Source organism: Anomalospiza imberbis, chromosome 2 (genome assembly GCF_031753505.1).
Source record: "Anomalospiza imberbis isolate Cuckoo-Finch-1a 21T00152 chromosome 2, ASM3175350v1, whole genome shotgun sequence".
In the NCBI taxonomy this organism is placed as follows: Eukaryota; Metazoa; Chordata; class Aves; order Passeriformes; family Viduidae; genus Anomalospiza; species Anomalospiza imberbis.
In genome coordinates, this window is record NC_089682.1 from 18925627 (window position 1) to 18941775 (window position 16149).

The 16149-nt window shown below is 38.8% G+C and overlaps 1 protein-coding gene across 7 annotated transcripts in view; it reads right to left on the reverse strand.

Annotated features, from left to right (window-relative positions):
* Positions 1–8861: 8861 nt before the first annotated feature.
* Positions 8862–16149, reverse strand: part of FRMPD4 (FERM and PDZ domain containing 4) — a 297516-nt gene continuing 290228 nt past the window's right edge. For 6 of the 7 annotated variants that reach the window (XM_068180064.1, XM_068180066.1, XM_068180069.1 and 3 more), the window contains 4 exons: positions 15623–15761; positions 13976–15037; positions 12372–13643; positions 8862–11227 (listed from right to left, as the gene is read on the reverse strand). In XM_068180064.1, the coding sequence (XP_068036165.1) occupies positions 9879–11227; positions 12372–13643; positions 13976–15037; positions 15623–15761 (3822 nt within the window). In that variant the 3' untranslated portion in view covers positions 8862–9878. Of the gene's footprint in view, positions 11233–12371; positions 13644–13975; positions 15038–15622; positions 15762–16149 lie in introns of all 7 variants that reach the window. The other variant, XM_068180070.1, reaches the window with a different exon arrangement.

Consider the following 16149-nt stretch of genomic DNA (forward strand, 5'->3'; position numbering starts at 1 on the left):
ATAAAAAGCAGGAAATAAAAAAAGCTAGATTCCAGTATCTTCCAATTATTAAAATAAGTTGCCAGTGGGGAACTCAGTTAAACAAAATGAAGTTTCTTTTAAAATTTTTTACTGACATTACTGCAATTACAACAATACTGCAATTGTTATAGGAGACCTCAAATCTATACTGACTGTACTGATAATTTTTTTACAGGCAAGACATGCCTTTGTGTAGAATCAGGTTTTTTTCATAATTTAGTGGTTAATTTACTCATTTTTGTGGTCTTTCATACAGCAAGAGAGAAAAACCATTGAAAACTACTTTTTTTTTAATCAGTAAGACTGGCAAGAGAAATTCATTCAGAAAAGAGAACAGGAGCTTTGAAATTGACTTCATAAAATATGAAAAAAAAAATTAAATTGCAATCTTACCTTCATGCCATAAGCATGTGGGCTGAACAGGCTGCCTCCACAGAGACACAAGAGTTGTCCAAGGCTCTTCACGACATTCTTCAAGTTTTGGTGCAGGTCCCTGAACCATTCTGCCTGATGCAATTTGTGTTTTTATGGAGGACATGCTGGCAGGAAGTTCCATCGAAGCATCTCCAAGGCAAAGGTAGTCTGCTTTGTTTGTTTTCCTGGACACAATATTTTACCTGAATCCCTATCAGTGTACAAATGAAGCAGTTGAAAGGCACATCCTCACTTTCACTTGTTCTGGTGAATACTTACCCCTCCTGACTCCTCAAGGAATTACTGCTGCCTTGCTTTTGTAGCTCTTCCATATATTTAAAGAAGATTGGCTTTAATATTCTGTTTCATTAATTTAAAGAGAAGATGCTGCAGTAAACATCTTACTTTTTAGAAGGTAGGAACTACTTTTAAAAGTAAATCACCTAATGAGAAGAAATAAGCATACTTAATGAGAAACATACTCAATGCATCACTTCTTAAGACATAGTTTTCAAGTGCAAAATCTAAGTATCTGAAGTGTATGAAAGAAAACTGAGATCACAGTTACAAGAAGCCAAATTTCAGTATGATAAATAGCTTGTATTGAAGTGTCTAATCCAAGCAGTGTCTTGCATAGGTAGTAATGTGTCAGATGCATTCCATTTGTTGAAACTTGACTAAGCTATAAGGTACATCTGGCTGCTTTAGGCAGCAGCAGCTCAGCTGTACAATTAGCTGTACTATATTTGCGTCCATTATTTGCTTGTGGAAGTGACCTGTAGCAGAAGCCCTAAAAAAGGTATTCAGTGGGGCTGGAAAACATTAAAACTTTCCACCAAATCATGCTGACTTTGGACAAAACTAAGAGAGGGAGCACAAGCAGTTTTCTCCTCTTACTGCAGAAAGCATTTGAAGATAAGCTGGAGAAGTAAGCTTGGGTTTATGCACTTGGAGAAGTTTGATCTTGGGGCTCTGTTTTCTCAAGGTTGCCAGTTCTTTGAGCCATTCATGAAGATTTCAAATCAGAAATTGTGGCGAGGATGCCAGGATGCTCCATTTCAGCAAAATGACAGATAGGGAAATTCTTCAGGCATCCATGGTGTCTGCATTGCCAATCCAGGGACAAACTAGATCCTCAGCTGCATCTGTGGCCATTTCATTGGCAATACAGGTTTAAAGTAAAATTGGGTCCTTTGACATCTCTTTCAGAAAAAAACAAACAGTCCTGGCCATTATGAAAATGGGATTCCCATAAAGTGCTAAGATCACCTCCTTCCATGGATATTGAAAGACTTATTTATATTAAGGAACTCAGCACTTCTACTGAAATCAAACCCTGGAACACAGGCTAAAGCCTTCAGATTGTTACCAACAATACTTAGATACACCATTTTCAAATCTGTCCTATATACAATCTTAGAGTTTAGTACATGAAAAAGAAGATTTACAAGGATAAAGCTGTTGATGACATTTACTGTCACCCCAAGCTGTCATTTGAAAGGCATGAGCAACGTGGGAGAATCTTGCAATGCACTGCCAAAAGGGATTTAAAAAGCATATCTTCTCTCTGAAGAGCAACTCAAAAAACATCATAAAAACAATTACCACTGTGTAACATCTCAGTGTTGCTCATTATCAAATTATTACATAAAAATGGGAGGGTAGTGCTTGTTGTTAGTAGTTCACTGCACATCTGTGTTAGAAGCAACTATCTTATTTTGAGCCTCTGTTCATGGTATGAAATAACAGTAATTTGTTTTATTGTTATAATAGTAATTTCATCTTTGTTGATACAGACTGCTGTCCCGTTATCCTTTATCGTAATCAACAGGTAGAATAGAGAATAGAAATTTGTCTTCAAGAAAGAAACATAACTTACCAGTCTTCTTTAGGATGCACAGACTATAAATAAAGCTGTTCTGATGGTACATCTACACCTTATCCCTCCAGACTGCAGAGATTTTTGCAGTAACCATGGATGATGTATTCACATTGTTATCATCACCTTTGACACAACAGCATAAAACTCTCCATATCGTGCCATAAATTGTTTAAATGATCAGCCACACAGACATGGTCTGAAACATTGAAGCAAGCCCTGCTAATAGAGTTTGTAGAGCTAATAGAACTTCTTTCCTTTTCAACTTTCAAATTAATATCCACATTTGCTCACACTGTGAGACTTCATAAAATTAACTGACACAAATTATCTACCAGAGGTTCTTGACTTTATCAAGTGCTGCGGCAGCTCTCGAGGCAGCTCACCAGAGATGGCACAGTGCCTGGGGAAAGAGTGGTGGATATACTGCGGGTCAGCAACTCAGCAGCCTCACAGAAGCTGTATACTCAGTGGGAAGTATCGATTCCTAAGTTTTATAGCAAAACCTGAGACACCTACCATCCATCTAGATAACTGCTGGATCTGTCAGAGATATACACAGTCTGTATATTCTGAGATAGCCTGGACTACAAATATAAAGGGAGCTCTTTTGCTATTAAAGGTACAAAATAAAGTTTCTTAGAAGCCCAAGGGAAGGTGAAGGAAAGCATAAACAAATAAGTGATGTTAAAGACACTACCTTCAGCAAAAATGATGGCTGCATCTTAAGAGCTGGCCTATCTTTGAAGAGTAAGGTCAAAAAAGGAATCACATGGGTATGCATTTCTCTGGTTTTCTAACAGAGAAAATAACAACAAAGAATGCCACTTTTTTTGGAGAAGAAGAATCCATGAGTGTGGATATTCTCAGTTCAGTCAGAGAGAAAAGAGAGAGAATTCTTCCAGGCCTAGCCTGGGAAAGTTAGGAGAAGGAACGAAAACAATTATTATCTCTCTTTCTGTTCATATTGTTTTTAGATATGTTCTACCACCATGTGCTATTCATAGTGCACCAATGAAATTTTTTCACTTTGAAACCAATCATATTTCACCCTAGCGATCCTGGTTATAAAAGAGGAATGCTACTTATTAATAAAGTTCATTCTTTGCCTTCTAAACATGGAGTCTCTTCATTCCCGTCCCTGCCTCAACAGCAACACATGAGCACATGAAACACCAAATTAAAATTCCTGCAAGTGACTTGCCTGGCAGAGGGAAAGATCTTGATAAGCATAGCTCAAGGCTGTGACAGATGGTAAACAGACTTCATTAAGGGTAAGAAATATGCAACAAAAGACCAGACTGCTTCAGTTTGAGCAGGTAACTTGGAACAGACTGGACTGATGGGAAGGCCAACAACAATATCAATCCAAAAATCTAATCTAGTTAATAATTTACATTCCATTCCATTACTTATAAGGCACAAGAGAAATAGGAGTGTGAAAGAGTGAGTCTTTCTCCATCTGCAGCATGGAGAAAAGCATTTCTAGACTCAGATGAGTCAAATAGCCCACCTTCCACAGGTAACTCACATACCTAACAGGTAGACGAGAAGCAGCAGAAGTTTCTTTGAGAAAGGGAGAAAGTTTTGATATTAAAATTCTGCATCCTTCATCCCACCTTACCCTCAACTGGGGAAACTGAAACTGGGGACACAGGGCCTGGAGGATATGTTTCATCTACATTATCAGGGGACTGTCCAACAGCAGCCTGATAGTTCAACCACTCTCATGAAAGTACTGAAGACACATGAATGAGTATTCAAGATACAGGAAAATTAGCATTTTGGGACAAAAACTGACACATCAATCTGCTTGTGATAGATCCACTGGTATAGCTCAGACAGACAATTTTTGGGGAGGACCTGGTAGATAAAATGCTAATAAATGAATATAGTTCTATATGACATTCTGCCAAGGGCTAATTAAATACTGGAAAAGAGAAAGAAAACCTACACACACCCTTTCCAGGTTATCAAGTTTAAAAATGGGTAATTTAGTGATGAAGTCCTCATTTGAGTGAACAGCTTTAGATATGATAGAAAGCCATTCCTGCAGTTCAGATAATGTGGAACTCCATGATACAGATGTGAAGCTTCCAGTCCTTTGGCCAGTGCTTGTTTAATCCTGTTGCCCAAATGGGCAATCAAACCAGAAGGAATACATCTAATGCCATTTCCTAGAAAGGTGGAAAAGGTAGGCGTCATCCCTCAGTGGAAACTTGATGCTGCCACCACAAGAGAAATTTCTCCCTCTTCAAGTAATATCAATGTTGATGTAGGGACTTTGTCTGTGCTGTCATCCCTGCCACTTAGATTGAAAAGTCCTGCTTCATTTTAGCATCGTGGCAACAGGGAAGCATCACCTGGAGGGTAAGTCTTAGGATAACCATTTCTGGCTGTGTCAAAATGAAAGCCATTCCCTGTGAGAAGGTGACAAGCATTTCAGCTTAGCCAATATTCTCAATATTTTTTTTTTTGTGCTTTGCAGTTTTAGCCTCACAGATGAGAAGACACTTCTTTGGCTACTAGATAAACACCCAAATGCCCTCTCATTCCACTTTTAAAAGTATGGTGAAAGGATCACATCGGTGCCTTGTTTTACAGAGGCACCTCTTAAACAGGTGACAAGACATGAGTCCAGTCTCTCTAATCAAAAAGGCAAAAAGGCAATCCTGAAAGAAGGCATGAACAAATGACAATAACTTAGTTGGCTGTTGAGAAAAACTGAAATAGTTCAAGGTAACATTTGTCAAATGTTTAGAGAATAAGAGAAGACTGTTGCAAATGCAGGTGTCATAAGGAGTAAACACCCCAGAAACCTGAGCAATAAGGTCCACATAAACCCAGTGTAGCAGGACAACCACTTATAAAAAGGAATTCAGAGTATTCTCCTAGTGGAGCAGGTGATATAATACATTCCTTTTGCTCTCTCTTAGCTCTGCAGGCTCAGAGTAAATAATTGCTTCTTTTTTCAGAATGACAAAATTAGCTTTAAAATGCAATTAAGTATTTCCTATTGCATAAAAATGGGCCCCAGTCTCTCTTTGTAAAAGAAATGCACCTCAAAATCAATACTGAAACATTTACATTTGCTAGGGTACAACGGGGTGTTAGGCTAGCTTGCCTTCCCTCCCACCCTTATGAAATCAAAGATTTGCTCCCAGATCTCATGTGCCAGAATTTGTTCTCCCCAGAATCCATTGCTTTACAGGCTCTAAAGGAAGAGTTTTGATTGAGTCTCATGAATTTCCACCCATTGGCATCTTCCAAATTCCATTAGTACTGACAGAAAATTTCAGATTTTACCTTGTGAACACCTATAGGAAAATTTATTTAGTATTTTATTTATTTTATTTTAACTCTTTTATTTATTTTAGTTTAGACTTTGATGATTTGTGTCTCCAGCTCTCAATGGCTTTGGCTAAATCTAGGTCTGAAAACATATTAGCGCTGTTCCACGGATAGTACAGTGGAAGACTGTGATCACCTTCTTTTTGTGCAGAACAGCTACTACTGAATTTTGAGTGGCAAATTAAAAATACTGGTTAGTGTTAGTGCCACATGTTTATCACTAAACTATTTGTGACATGAACCAAGTTTTCAATTTATAACAATTTAATGCTTACTGCAAAGAGACTCTGGCTCTGGCCTTACCCTAGTGAGGCAAATTAATCCCTGATAAAATACTACTAAATTTAACTGGATTTCAGTGCAGTAATCAGGTATCTCGTTGATATAAATTATGTTTAAACAAAGTTACTCAGGAATGCATTTCTCAGCTTTGAATAGTGTGCTAATGTGATTATTTCACATGTCTGGTGAGCCATGACATCAGGACATCAGGAAGCATTCTGGATCTTCCAGTGATCATGACTTGAAGGAGTATTAATGAAATAGAAGGAAAAAAGTGTAGGTATGCAGCTTTGTTTCTTAATATCAAAATGGCAAACTTTGCCCAATTATTTTATAAAACAGCCTGAACTCAAGGACTCAAACATGAAGGTGCCTGTCATTTTGCCAAATTAAAAATCACTAAACATATAGCGTATATAAAAAAGTTTATAAACGTGTTGTATTATATAGTACACAGATGACACTATATCCTTTAGCATTTCTTTACTGCCTTTAGTGCAAGTAGGTACATACTGATGGCATTCCCTCATGTCATGAAGTTAAAATGTGCAATTAATGCAGGAAGCAATTAGGATGCCACACAGGAAGACAAGGTTACCTTAATGCTCAAGATTAATAGAAGCAGCCTATAATTCAGCAGCAATTGATGTACAATTGATATGCCCCAGAATTAATAAAAGTCACATCTATTATCATTCAATACTCTCAGCTGGACAGGACAAGCTGAATCATAGGATCACAGAACAGTTTGACCTGTAAAGGTCATCCTGTCCAACCCCCTGCAATGGGCAGGGACATCTTCAACTAGATGAGGTTGCTCAGAGCCCTATCCAGCCTGACCTTGAATGTTTCCAGGAATGGGACACCTACCACCACTCTGGGCAATCTGTTCCATGCCTCATCACTCTCATAATAAAAAAAATTCTTTCTTGTATCTGTCATTCCAACCCATTATCTCTTTTTGTGCTGCAACAGGCCCTGCTAAAAGGCTTGTCCTCATCCTTCCTATAAGGCCTTTTTTGAGTATTGAAAGGTTGCAATAAGGTCCCCAAAAGTCCAGTAGAAATGAGAATAACTTCTGACAAAGGATTGTGAGACACTAACCTAATATGCCTGTGAATACTAGTGATTCTAGGAGACTGTAGACAAATCATTTCCAGCAGCTGTGCCATTGTACAAAGCTCTCACAAGGCAGCACTTAAAAGCCTGCATATAAATCTGTATGGAGACATTATGAAAAAGACATTCACATGGTACCACATGGGATATATAAAGTCCTGGGGGAAGAAGAAACTGCCTTCTAAGAGATGCCTTAGAGAGCTTGGCTAGATGATCCTATTTATCAAAACTGACAGAAGAGCATGGTGGTGGTTTATGAAATCACACCATGGAGCCCAGTCAAGGGTGACCATGCTAGTCAGGGGCTGCAGCACATGATATATGAGGAAAGACTGAAGAAACTGGTTTTACTCAGTCTGGAGAAGAGAAGTCTTAGGGGAGACTTTATTTCAGCCTACAGCTGCCTGATGAAAGGATAGAGAGAGGACAGAGCCTGACTCTTCTAAAGGATGCGCAGCGATACAATCCAAGGCAATGGATATTGTTGGAACATGGAAAATTCTGATTAGACCTAAAGAATTTTTTGCATTTTTTAGCCATAAATACTGTCAAATATTTGAACTAGTGCCCAGAGAAATTATGGGACATCTATGCTTGGAGGGTGTCCAATAAACCCTTTAAACAGCCCTGAGCACCCTGATCAGATTAGACCTGAGCAGGGGTTGAACTACTTGATTCTATGAAAATGCATTAAAAAGCAGCGGATTCACCCCTCCCCCACCCACCACCACTTGTTAAACACAAAAAAAACCTCCAAAAACAAAACCAAAACTAACCAAACAGGAAAAAACAAACAAACCAAAAAGCACAAAAGAGAGAGAGAGAGACCAGGGACCATAGTTAACTTTAAGGAGCAAAATGAACATGTTTACAATAAGAAAAGTTCTTGAACAGTAAGAAGAACAAAAACCTACTTACCTTTGAAATAAAATTAGATCAATTGAAAAGAAGTGGAATGAAAAGAACTGGACTAAAAATGCTTAAAGTGACATATTCCTATCGATGTCAATGCTTAGTTGTGACAACCTACATTTATTTTTGAAACTTAGTAATTCTAAATCACTGTTGACATTTTTATAAACTCAGGATACTATCAAGGAATAGACACCAACGCAACAGCTCAGCTTGTTTTTTTCCCCCAGTAGTATTTGCAGCACAAGAGCAGCACTCACAGCCCCACTCTGGGCCGCCAGAACGAGAGCACTGAGTGTGAGCACCACACAGGACAAGCTGCTGTCACCCACCAACAGTGTAAGTCAGCCTGCAGCCTACCTCTGAGTGGCCTCCAAAGTGGGTACATGCATGAAGCGAACTGGTCTCAGAAATCAGATTTTTCTACTACAGACAACAGATGAAGCTTCTGGTACTATGTTTCTGAAGATGTTTCTCTGCAGTCAGAAGGAAAGGCATCTTTGAAAGACGGTGTTTTATGAAGTGCATGAAAGTTTTTGTTGGTTTAGTCATTTTAGTTCAGCACAGAAACCTTTGCATGTGCTTTAAGTGAAAGGCTAAGTTTTCAAAAGAAGAGCAGTAATACCCTTTGCACTTGGTGTTTTGAGAAACAGGTGAAAATTGCATACATCAGTTTGGAGAATGGAGGCTGCTGCTCCTTGGTCACTGAGAAGTTCACCAGAGGCTCTTGTAAAAGCCTATTTGCCAGCCAGAACTGAGAGCTGTTTCTTTGGCTGCCTCTAAACACAAGGCTACAAAATTTTTTCCAGAAAGGTTCAGATGGAAGAGATTATTCACAAATTGCCTTTGTCATCACTCAAGAGAAGAACTGTCTCTAGCTGGAAATATTTCAGAGATATTTATTGTATTCTGAAAATTTCATTTTATTTCTAACTTATTTACAGTTAAACATTCAGAATCATAAAATATGAAGTATAAAATATTTAACAAAATAGATGCAGTCCGTGTTGTTCAGGTGCACCATAAATATATGATGAAACAGTAAACAGCATAGGAATTTTCTGATGGTCCTCTCTGTCATTTAGCAGGAAAAAGGGTATGTAGACCTGCCTCATACATTCTGGTCTGACCATTATGGCATCAATCATTCATTTCAGAGAGAACACCACCACCACTCTGGTTTCTGTGTCCTGAGTCCTCCACAGGTACCTTCACCGTCTAAAATGCCAACACTAAAGTTCAATACATCAGATCCCCTCTAAAGTTGGTATATTCACATATTCAATACATTTTTTTAAAATACAGAATTTCCTAGAAAAGAAGAATCAGGTAATTCAGTCCATATCAACAAAAGTCATTTATTATATATATATTCTCTAGTAAGTTATAATAGTCTCTTGGATTTTAAATGTCTTTTTGCTATTTTCAATGCTTAAAAATTATAATTTTAAAACATTAAATATTGTGTTATATACATTATGATTTAATTAATCATTCTAAACATGGAGCATTCTCCAAGTGAAAACTTGGATGAAACAGAAGACAATTTCATTGACATAACAGGCTTTAGAAGTTCACTTCATACAACCATAAATTTGACTATATGAAAAATAGCCAAACATCAATTTGCACCTATATGGGACTTTTTTCTATTTGTTTTTCTGATCTTGGGGATAGGGTTTTTTGGCTGTTGTTTTTGTATAAACTGAAGGACAGATCTAGTCATTACTTTTGTCAATGTTCAGTATTTTAACTTTTTTTAATCTCATACCTATTTTATATAAAATAACAAAATATACAGAGAAAGCTGAGTTTGTTACATTAGTTCATACACATACAGTAAATAAAATTTTTTAATGTATGGCTTTGCAAAGATAGATTATGAAGTGACTTTTGTATTTTATTTGTTTAAAAGCATTTTAAGAGAACGTGTTAGTGTGCTTACAATAGCGGCCATGGTATTCGGATGTCGAGCCAAGAGTTTAATGCTAGGATCACCGGAGGTCTTGCCTGACACTGCTTCTGCAGCCCTCAGAAGACAAATGTAGTTTATTACAACCTCATCTATCTTAGCTATAATTTCCTGTTGCTGTGTTTCAGAGTTCATGACTTTAACTAAACGCATGCAGGCTTCTGTTAAGCAACAGAGTACTTGAAAGCTGGAAGTCATAGCTAAAAGCATTTCCTCAGGGCTTTTATCAGCCATGGCCATTTTCCTGCAGGCACTTCCCAACTGTCTCGATTCCAAAGATAACAGTTGTTTGTACTTAGAAAGTTTAAGGTCATATGTTTCTGGATGTAAATCTTCTCTCTTGCCCATACTTGCTCGGACCAGTGAGAGTAGCTCATTGGCATCCTTTTGTGCTGCAATAAATCCATCAGGCATTGCATATGTCTTCTCTTTCATCACATTTATTTGTGTGATTCGTGCATCGAAGGCTACATCGTTGAGATTCACATCAATTTGGCCACCTTGGGTGTCAGCACTGCTCTTCTCATGCTCCTTGACTGCATCACGTGGGGGCTCAGCAGCTTTCGGGGACTCCAAGACTTTCTGCTCATTGTGACCAGATGACTGAGCAAGTGGTTCTGCGAGCTCACACAGGGTCTGTGGTTCGAGATGTGAGAGCTGATGGCTGTCTCGGTCATCTTCCTCCTCATTGTCATCATTTCCTCTGCTGAGGAAGCAATAGCTAAAGGGGCCCCGACACCTCCAGGTGCTGCTGGTCAGCTTTCGCAAGGGCAGTGTTCGACACTGCTTGGAGTCCTTTTGACTGGTGCCTGTGCCTGAACACCTCTTACTGTCCTTCCTATCAGTGCTGACAAACACACAACTCTGAGAGTAACTTTTTGACAGCTTTTTGCCCAGAGAAAATTCCACCCTTCTCTCCGATTTGGATTCATCCTTTTGGGTGGTGTCCAGGCATTTCAAGCTGGCCGTGGCTGCCTTCTTCTCAAACAGCATCTCAGTGCCTGCAGATCCTCCAATGCTGCTGCTGCTGCTGCTGCGTCTCAGCATTTTCTTGTTCTGCGGCATCCTGAGGCTTCCTCCTATCATGTCATATGGCCATAAACTAACTGTTGCCCCACAAGCCTGATTTACTTTGGGAATGTCACAAGAGTCTTCATTTTGACTTGGCACCTTTGATTCTGATAGCATGGATGATAGCATGATGGAGTCAGCTAGAGGCTGTCTAGGAAAAGCTGTAGGCATGCCTCCTTGTCTTCCCTTTTCAGGCTCTGTGAAAGCTACACTAGGGGTAGTAGAAGAGCAGACAGAATAATTAAGCATCACCCTGATAATATTCATAGGCTGAACTTTTAAATATCTTCTAACAGTCAGTACAAATGGTTTCCTGGTATTTCCCAATGGTTTCCATTCCTCAAAATATTCCATCAAAAATTCATTACAAGTCTTTCATATTTCACTAAAATGCCTTTTACAACCGATCAACAAATTATAATTTATGAATAAGTAATTGTTAATTTCACTACAGCAGACTTACTCAAGAAAAGGAATAGCAAATTACGTACAAAACATCCTAAATTTCCCCTAATATATGGATTGCATGTTTTCTATTAACTAATTAGATTAATAATTTCAGATTAAAACACCTTCTTTAACTGCACCTGAAAGAGTATGGAAAGATGTGTTCATAGCAATTTTGGTTTGTTTTTGTGGCAGTTTTTGGCAGAGAAAGATTATTTCTCATTCTAAATCCTAGTCTGTTCCACTTTTGGATTTTCATGCATTCACACACCACTGCTACATGTGGGTTGCAATCTGAGAAGATGGAAACATTTAAAATCCAACTGAAAGAATTTCAATGCTGTCTCTGAAAACTGCATTTTTTATAACTTTAAAGAAACACCTACTGCCAGATTTTAAAGTAAATTCATGCTTAATAATGTAGTTACATTATTAATAATGTAGTTACATTCTTAACATCTAGAGCTTTTTATTCATATTGGCATGTTTTTGACAACCTGCTAAAACAGCATATAAGATACCTAAGAAATGAATCAAAGGTTTTCCTCTCCTACATTAATATAACTTCTGAAGAATTTCACAATCTAACAAGTATCTGGATCTCAAGTGACTTTAGATTTTGGAGAGGTTTCCAAAGAGTGGAAGAGAGGCCTCTCCATCAGTGGCCCTCCAAATATTATAAATGCAATGAGAGGTTTTTTAAAAAGCTGATCCTTGCATGCAGCTCATCAGAATATCTCAACAAGTAAAATGAACAGAATAAACTGAAGGTCTAAATCTCACTGTCTGCTACAGCCTGATGATGTAGTTCCGAATAAAGATAATAGAAATGTCTTACCTAGACCTCAACATGAACTTGTAACTCTAAGAATAAACAGAAGAAATACTCTATTACTGCTGTACCTGTAGTTTCTTTTATCTTGGGGATCCGATGACATCCTTCTCTCAAAGTGCCGAAAAGTGGTTCAGCATTGATTGCTGAATGCACAACAGGCACCGTCATTCTGTGACACACGGCTTCAGGCTGCTGGTGCAGGTCCTTGTATGTCGTTCCATGGTTTGGAAGAATGGCAGCTCTTTCATCTGCTGGAACATAGGCAATGCCCTTCATTGATGGATCAGAGATGATGTGTTTACCATCAGAGGTACATAGAGGGGATTCAACGGGGGTAGCACACGTGCTACTGCCTGTGCTGCATCCTGCATCCACTGAAGAGCACTGAGAGCTCTGCAGCGAAAAATGGCCTTCACTTTGCAGAGACGACATGCGCTTAGCCAAGTGATACTCACAAAGTCTAGCCACACTCTGCTCAGCTTCTGGAAGCTTTGAAGGATGGTCATCTGCAGATAAATCAGTATCTTCTGCATCATTTAGGTCTTTGGCTGAAGACACGGAAGTCATGTCTGACAGGAAATTTTCACCTTGGCTAAGCCCTGAGGTGTCATCCTGATCTACCTCAGGATCCACTTCATCCTTACAGTCAGTTTCTGTTTTACCAAGGACAGGAACTCTTGGAAAAGTCTTCCCATTAACTGTTTCTGGGCTTGGCTTATCTGCTGCCCCATCATCAGCAGCATACCATCTTTGGCGAAAGGCAGTTCTCTCCACATTAAAAGTGCTTAGGCGCTGGCTATCTCTTGCTGAAAGAGTTCCAAATTTAGCTTTTAGATCTTCATCAGACTCTGCTTTTTTACTTCCCTGTTGCTTTTTCACAGTAGCATTGCCATCAGAGGATGCTTTTACTTCGCTATCTGTCATCTTATTTTTCCTTTTACTAGTGCAAGAATATACCAAGGATCCCATGTGCAATTTGCTAAAATAATCAGTGACAGATTTTGTTTCCATGGTCTCTGGCTCCATTTCCATGTTATCGGAATGAAGAATCTGCTTTGAAGGCACAACTTTTGACTGTAGCTCTGCAGCCTGACCACCAGCCAAAGGCTGTGAGGGCTTCATGCCTGGCCCTCCAGCCTGATTCTTAGAAATGGTAAATTCAGTCTGCTCTTCCACAAGTGGTTGGTAGCCTTCACTTGTGGTCAAAAACATGCGTGCAGTGTTTTCCGACTGTTTCTGTGCTGTGGCTAGTTCAGAGCTTTCAGTCATTTCAGAGGAATTTGTTTCATTGCCAGAATCTGAAGATGACTCAGGGCTATATGCTCGCAGGATAGCTACACCTGCAAGCCACAAAAAATAAGAGTCAATTAAATGACAGCAGCTGAGGCACCTGGATAAGCGACAAGCAAAACGGGGTGTATTAGAGACAAAAATATTCTTTGTAAGAATACTCTGACTTTATTGCACAGTTCCCGAGACAGGTAGTTTAATAACAGTGGTGGCTCCATTAAATATGAAATACGATGTATGCAAAATGATGGCAAAAAAATAAAAGGAAAACTAAAAAAAAAAAACCAAACCAAACCAACCCTCATGAAATGGAGTACTTCCAAAGCTAAATGGATGAGATGGAATGATTTTCAATGAATAAATGTAACTATGGTGAAAGAACCTGAATTGTCATTCGTCTGCTGTTCCTCTGAAGCAGCCAAAGCTTCTAGTGCTTGAAGAGTAGAGACTACAGCATCATCTAGCCCCTTCTCACACTTCCCCTCTGTATTAGTAGGGACAGCATCGATAAGCGACACTGGAATTTCATCATTGCCTAGATTACTGTCTTGCTCCTTGTTGTCTCTAGGCTGTGTTGCTTGATTCTGAGAGTCTTCCTCATCAGAACTGTCCCTGAAACCAGGTGGAGGAGCAGCAATGGCCATGTTTAAGGTATGCAAAAGGAAATCATCTTCATTGTCATCACCTTCCGGAGGTGGAAGTGAAGTCAAATCAATAATGTCATCACTAGAACCAGAAAGGCTGAGAAGAGCAGGCCTATTGATTTCTCCTACCATAATATCTTCTTCACAACTTACTTCATCTTCATCTTCAGCATCATCTGTGTTTTCTGCATAACAGATATCATGCAGCAAAGGCTCTTCTATCCCTTCCGCAGCTCCAAATATTTTACCATCGCTTATAGTTGCGTAAACAGAGTTTGTAGCAAACTGAATGCTTTCAGCATCTGGTGACAACTCCAGGCCTTTAATATCATTGGCATTACTAAGATAAATGGCTCTTTGTTTTTCCAATACTTCTGGACTTTCATCCAAAAGCCTTTCATAGCCAAGAGTCTGGGGACTGATACCATCCAAGTTGGGATCTCCAAATATAAAGGAAACTTTTGCTCCCCTGGGAGAATCCTGTGCTTTCTTGCTAGGTTCCAAACCTGAGAGTGACAGCAATGAAGGCTGGTTAAAATTTCTACTTTCTTCTGTTTCAGCAGGGTCATTTTGCTTGGCCAGATGCTGATCAAATCCACCTGAATTATAAGTATTTTCAATGTACAGATGTCTGTGTTCTTTTTGACACAACAGACTTTCAGAAACATCTACAGTCTTCTGCTTTGGATCAGCAAAGGACATTTGAGCCTCCTGATCTCCTTCAGCCAGGAAAGTGGTAGTTTTTGGTATACAATTCCACTCAGAAGCAAGGATATTATGCTTCCCTCTATTTTCAGGTCCTATAGCATGGTGAAATAAAATCAACATTGTGAAATCAAAGAACAAAGTCAAGTAATTTGTAAACAATTTGTTGATGCTAAGTATTAAACACTCTGAATAGGATAGCTGAACCATCAAATACTTCAGAACAGTGTTTTCAAATTCACCTCTGTTCTAAGTTAAATACCTGTTGACTTAATGACCTAAAGTTTAACTGGTGCTTCTGTATTCTAAAACAAATCTAAACCTTAGCTAGGTACAAATGCTATTCCAGGCATAGTAATACAAAAGCAGCTGGTTTCTACAGCACCATATGTATTCTGACAAAAGATATATGCATATAAAATAATAACACTCACAGGAAGTGTGCATCTGTCTACTAGAATGTGAAGGAAGTTTGACATGTGGTTTATTTTACCATGGAGATGCTATCATAGCCTGGGTATTGGAACACTAAAAAGCTGAATTGAATACTGTGGTGCTAGGTCTGAGCCAGCAATCAGATGTTATTTGACACACCTTTCTATTTATCTGGAGGTGCTCTGGCTTAAGCTGACTTCTGCTTTATACACTGGACCATAGGTAACATGCTGTGAGATAAATACCTGTTTCTCGGCTCCCCACATTTTTCTTGTTGGCCATGTTAAATATTGAACGCCTTGAGTCAACCAGCAGTCTGTAGTATCCAGCTGTTAGGCAAGCAAGATTCATTGCATCTGATGACTCCATCAGAAGAGTAATAGGCTAAGAAGAATACAATCAAGTTAAGGCTGTTCCTCCTTAATTTGTTTGCCTGTTGACAATACTATTACATCAGAGCAAAAGTAATTACATCACAAACACCACATTGAAAAATACACATGAGAATTTATTTTCCTCACTACCAATATCTAACAGTATAAAAAGTTTAGTCAAGATTGGAGCTGTAGTAATGTAGAAGTCCAACTAGACATCTTAACAACTGATTGCTATTTTTCTGAATGAAGCTAACTATTTTAGGACTCTTGCTCCATCTTTTTCTTGCATAGGTATCTTACTCTGGCAAAAGTGCTATTTAATGTTACTCTGAATATGCCCAAGGTGAAGAACCTGGTACATTAGGTGCTGGAGTCTTGCAGTTGTATTGGAATCT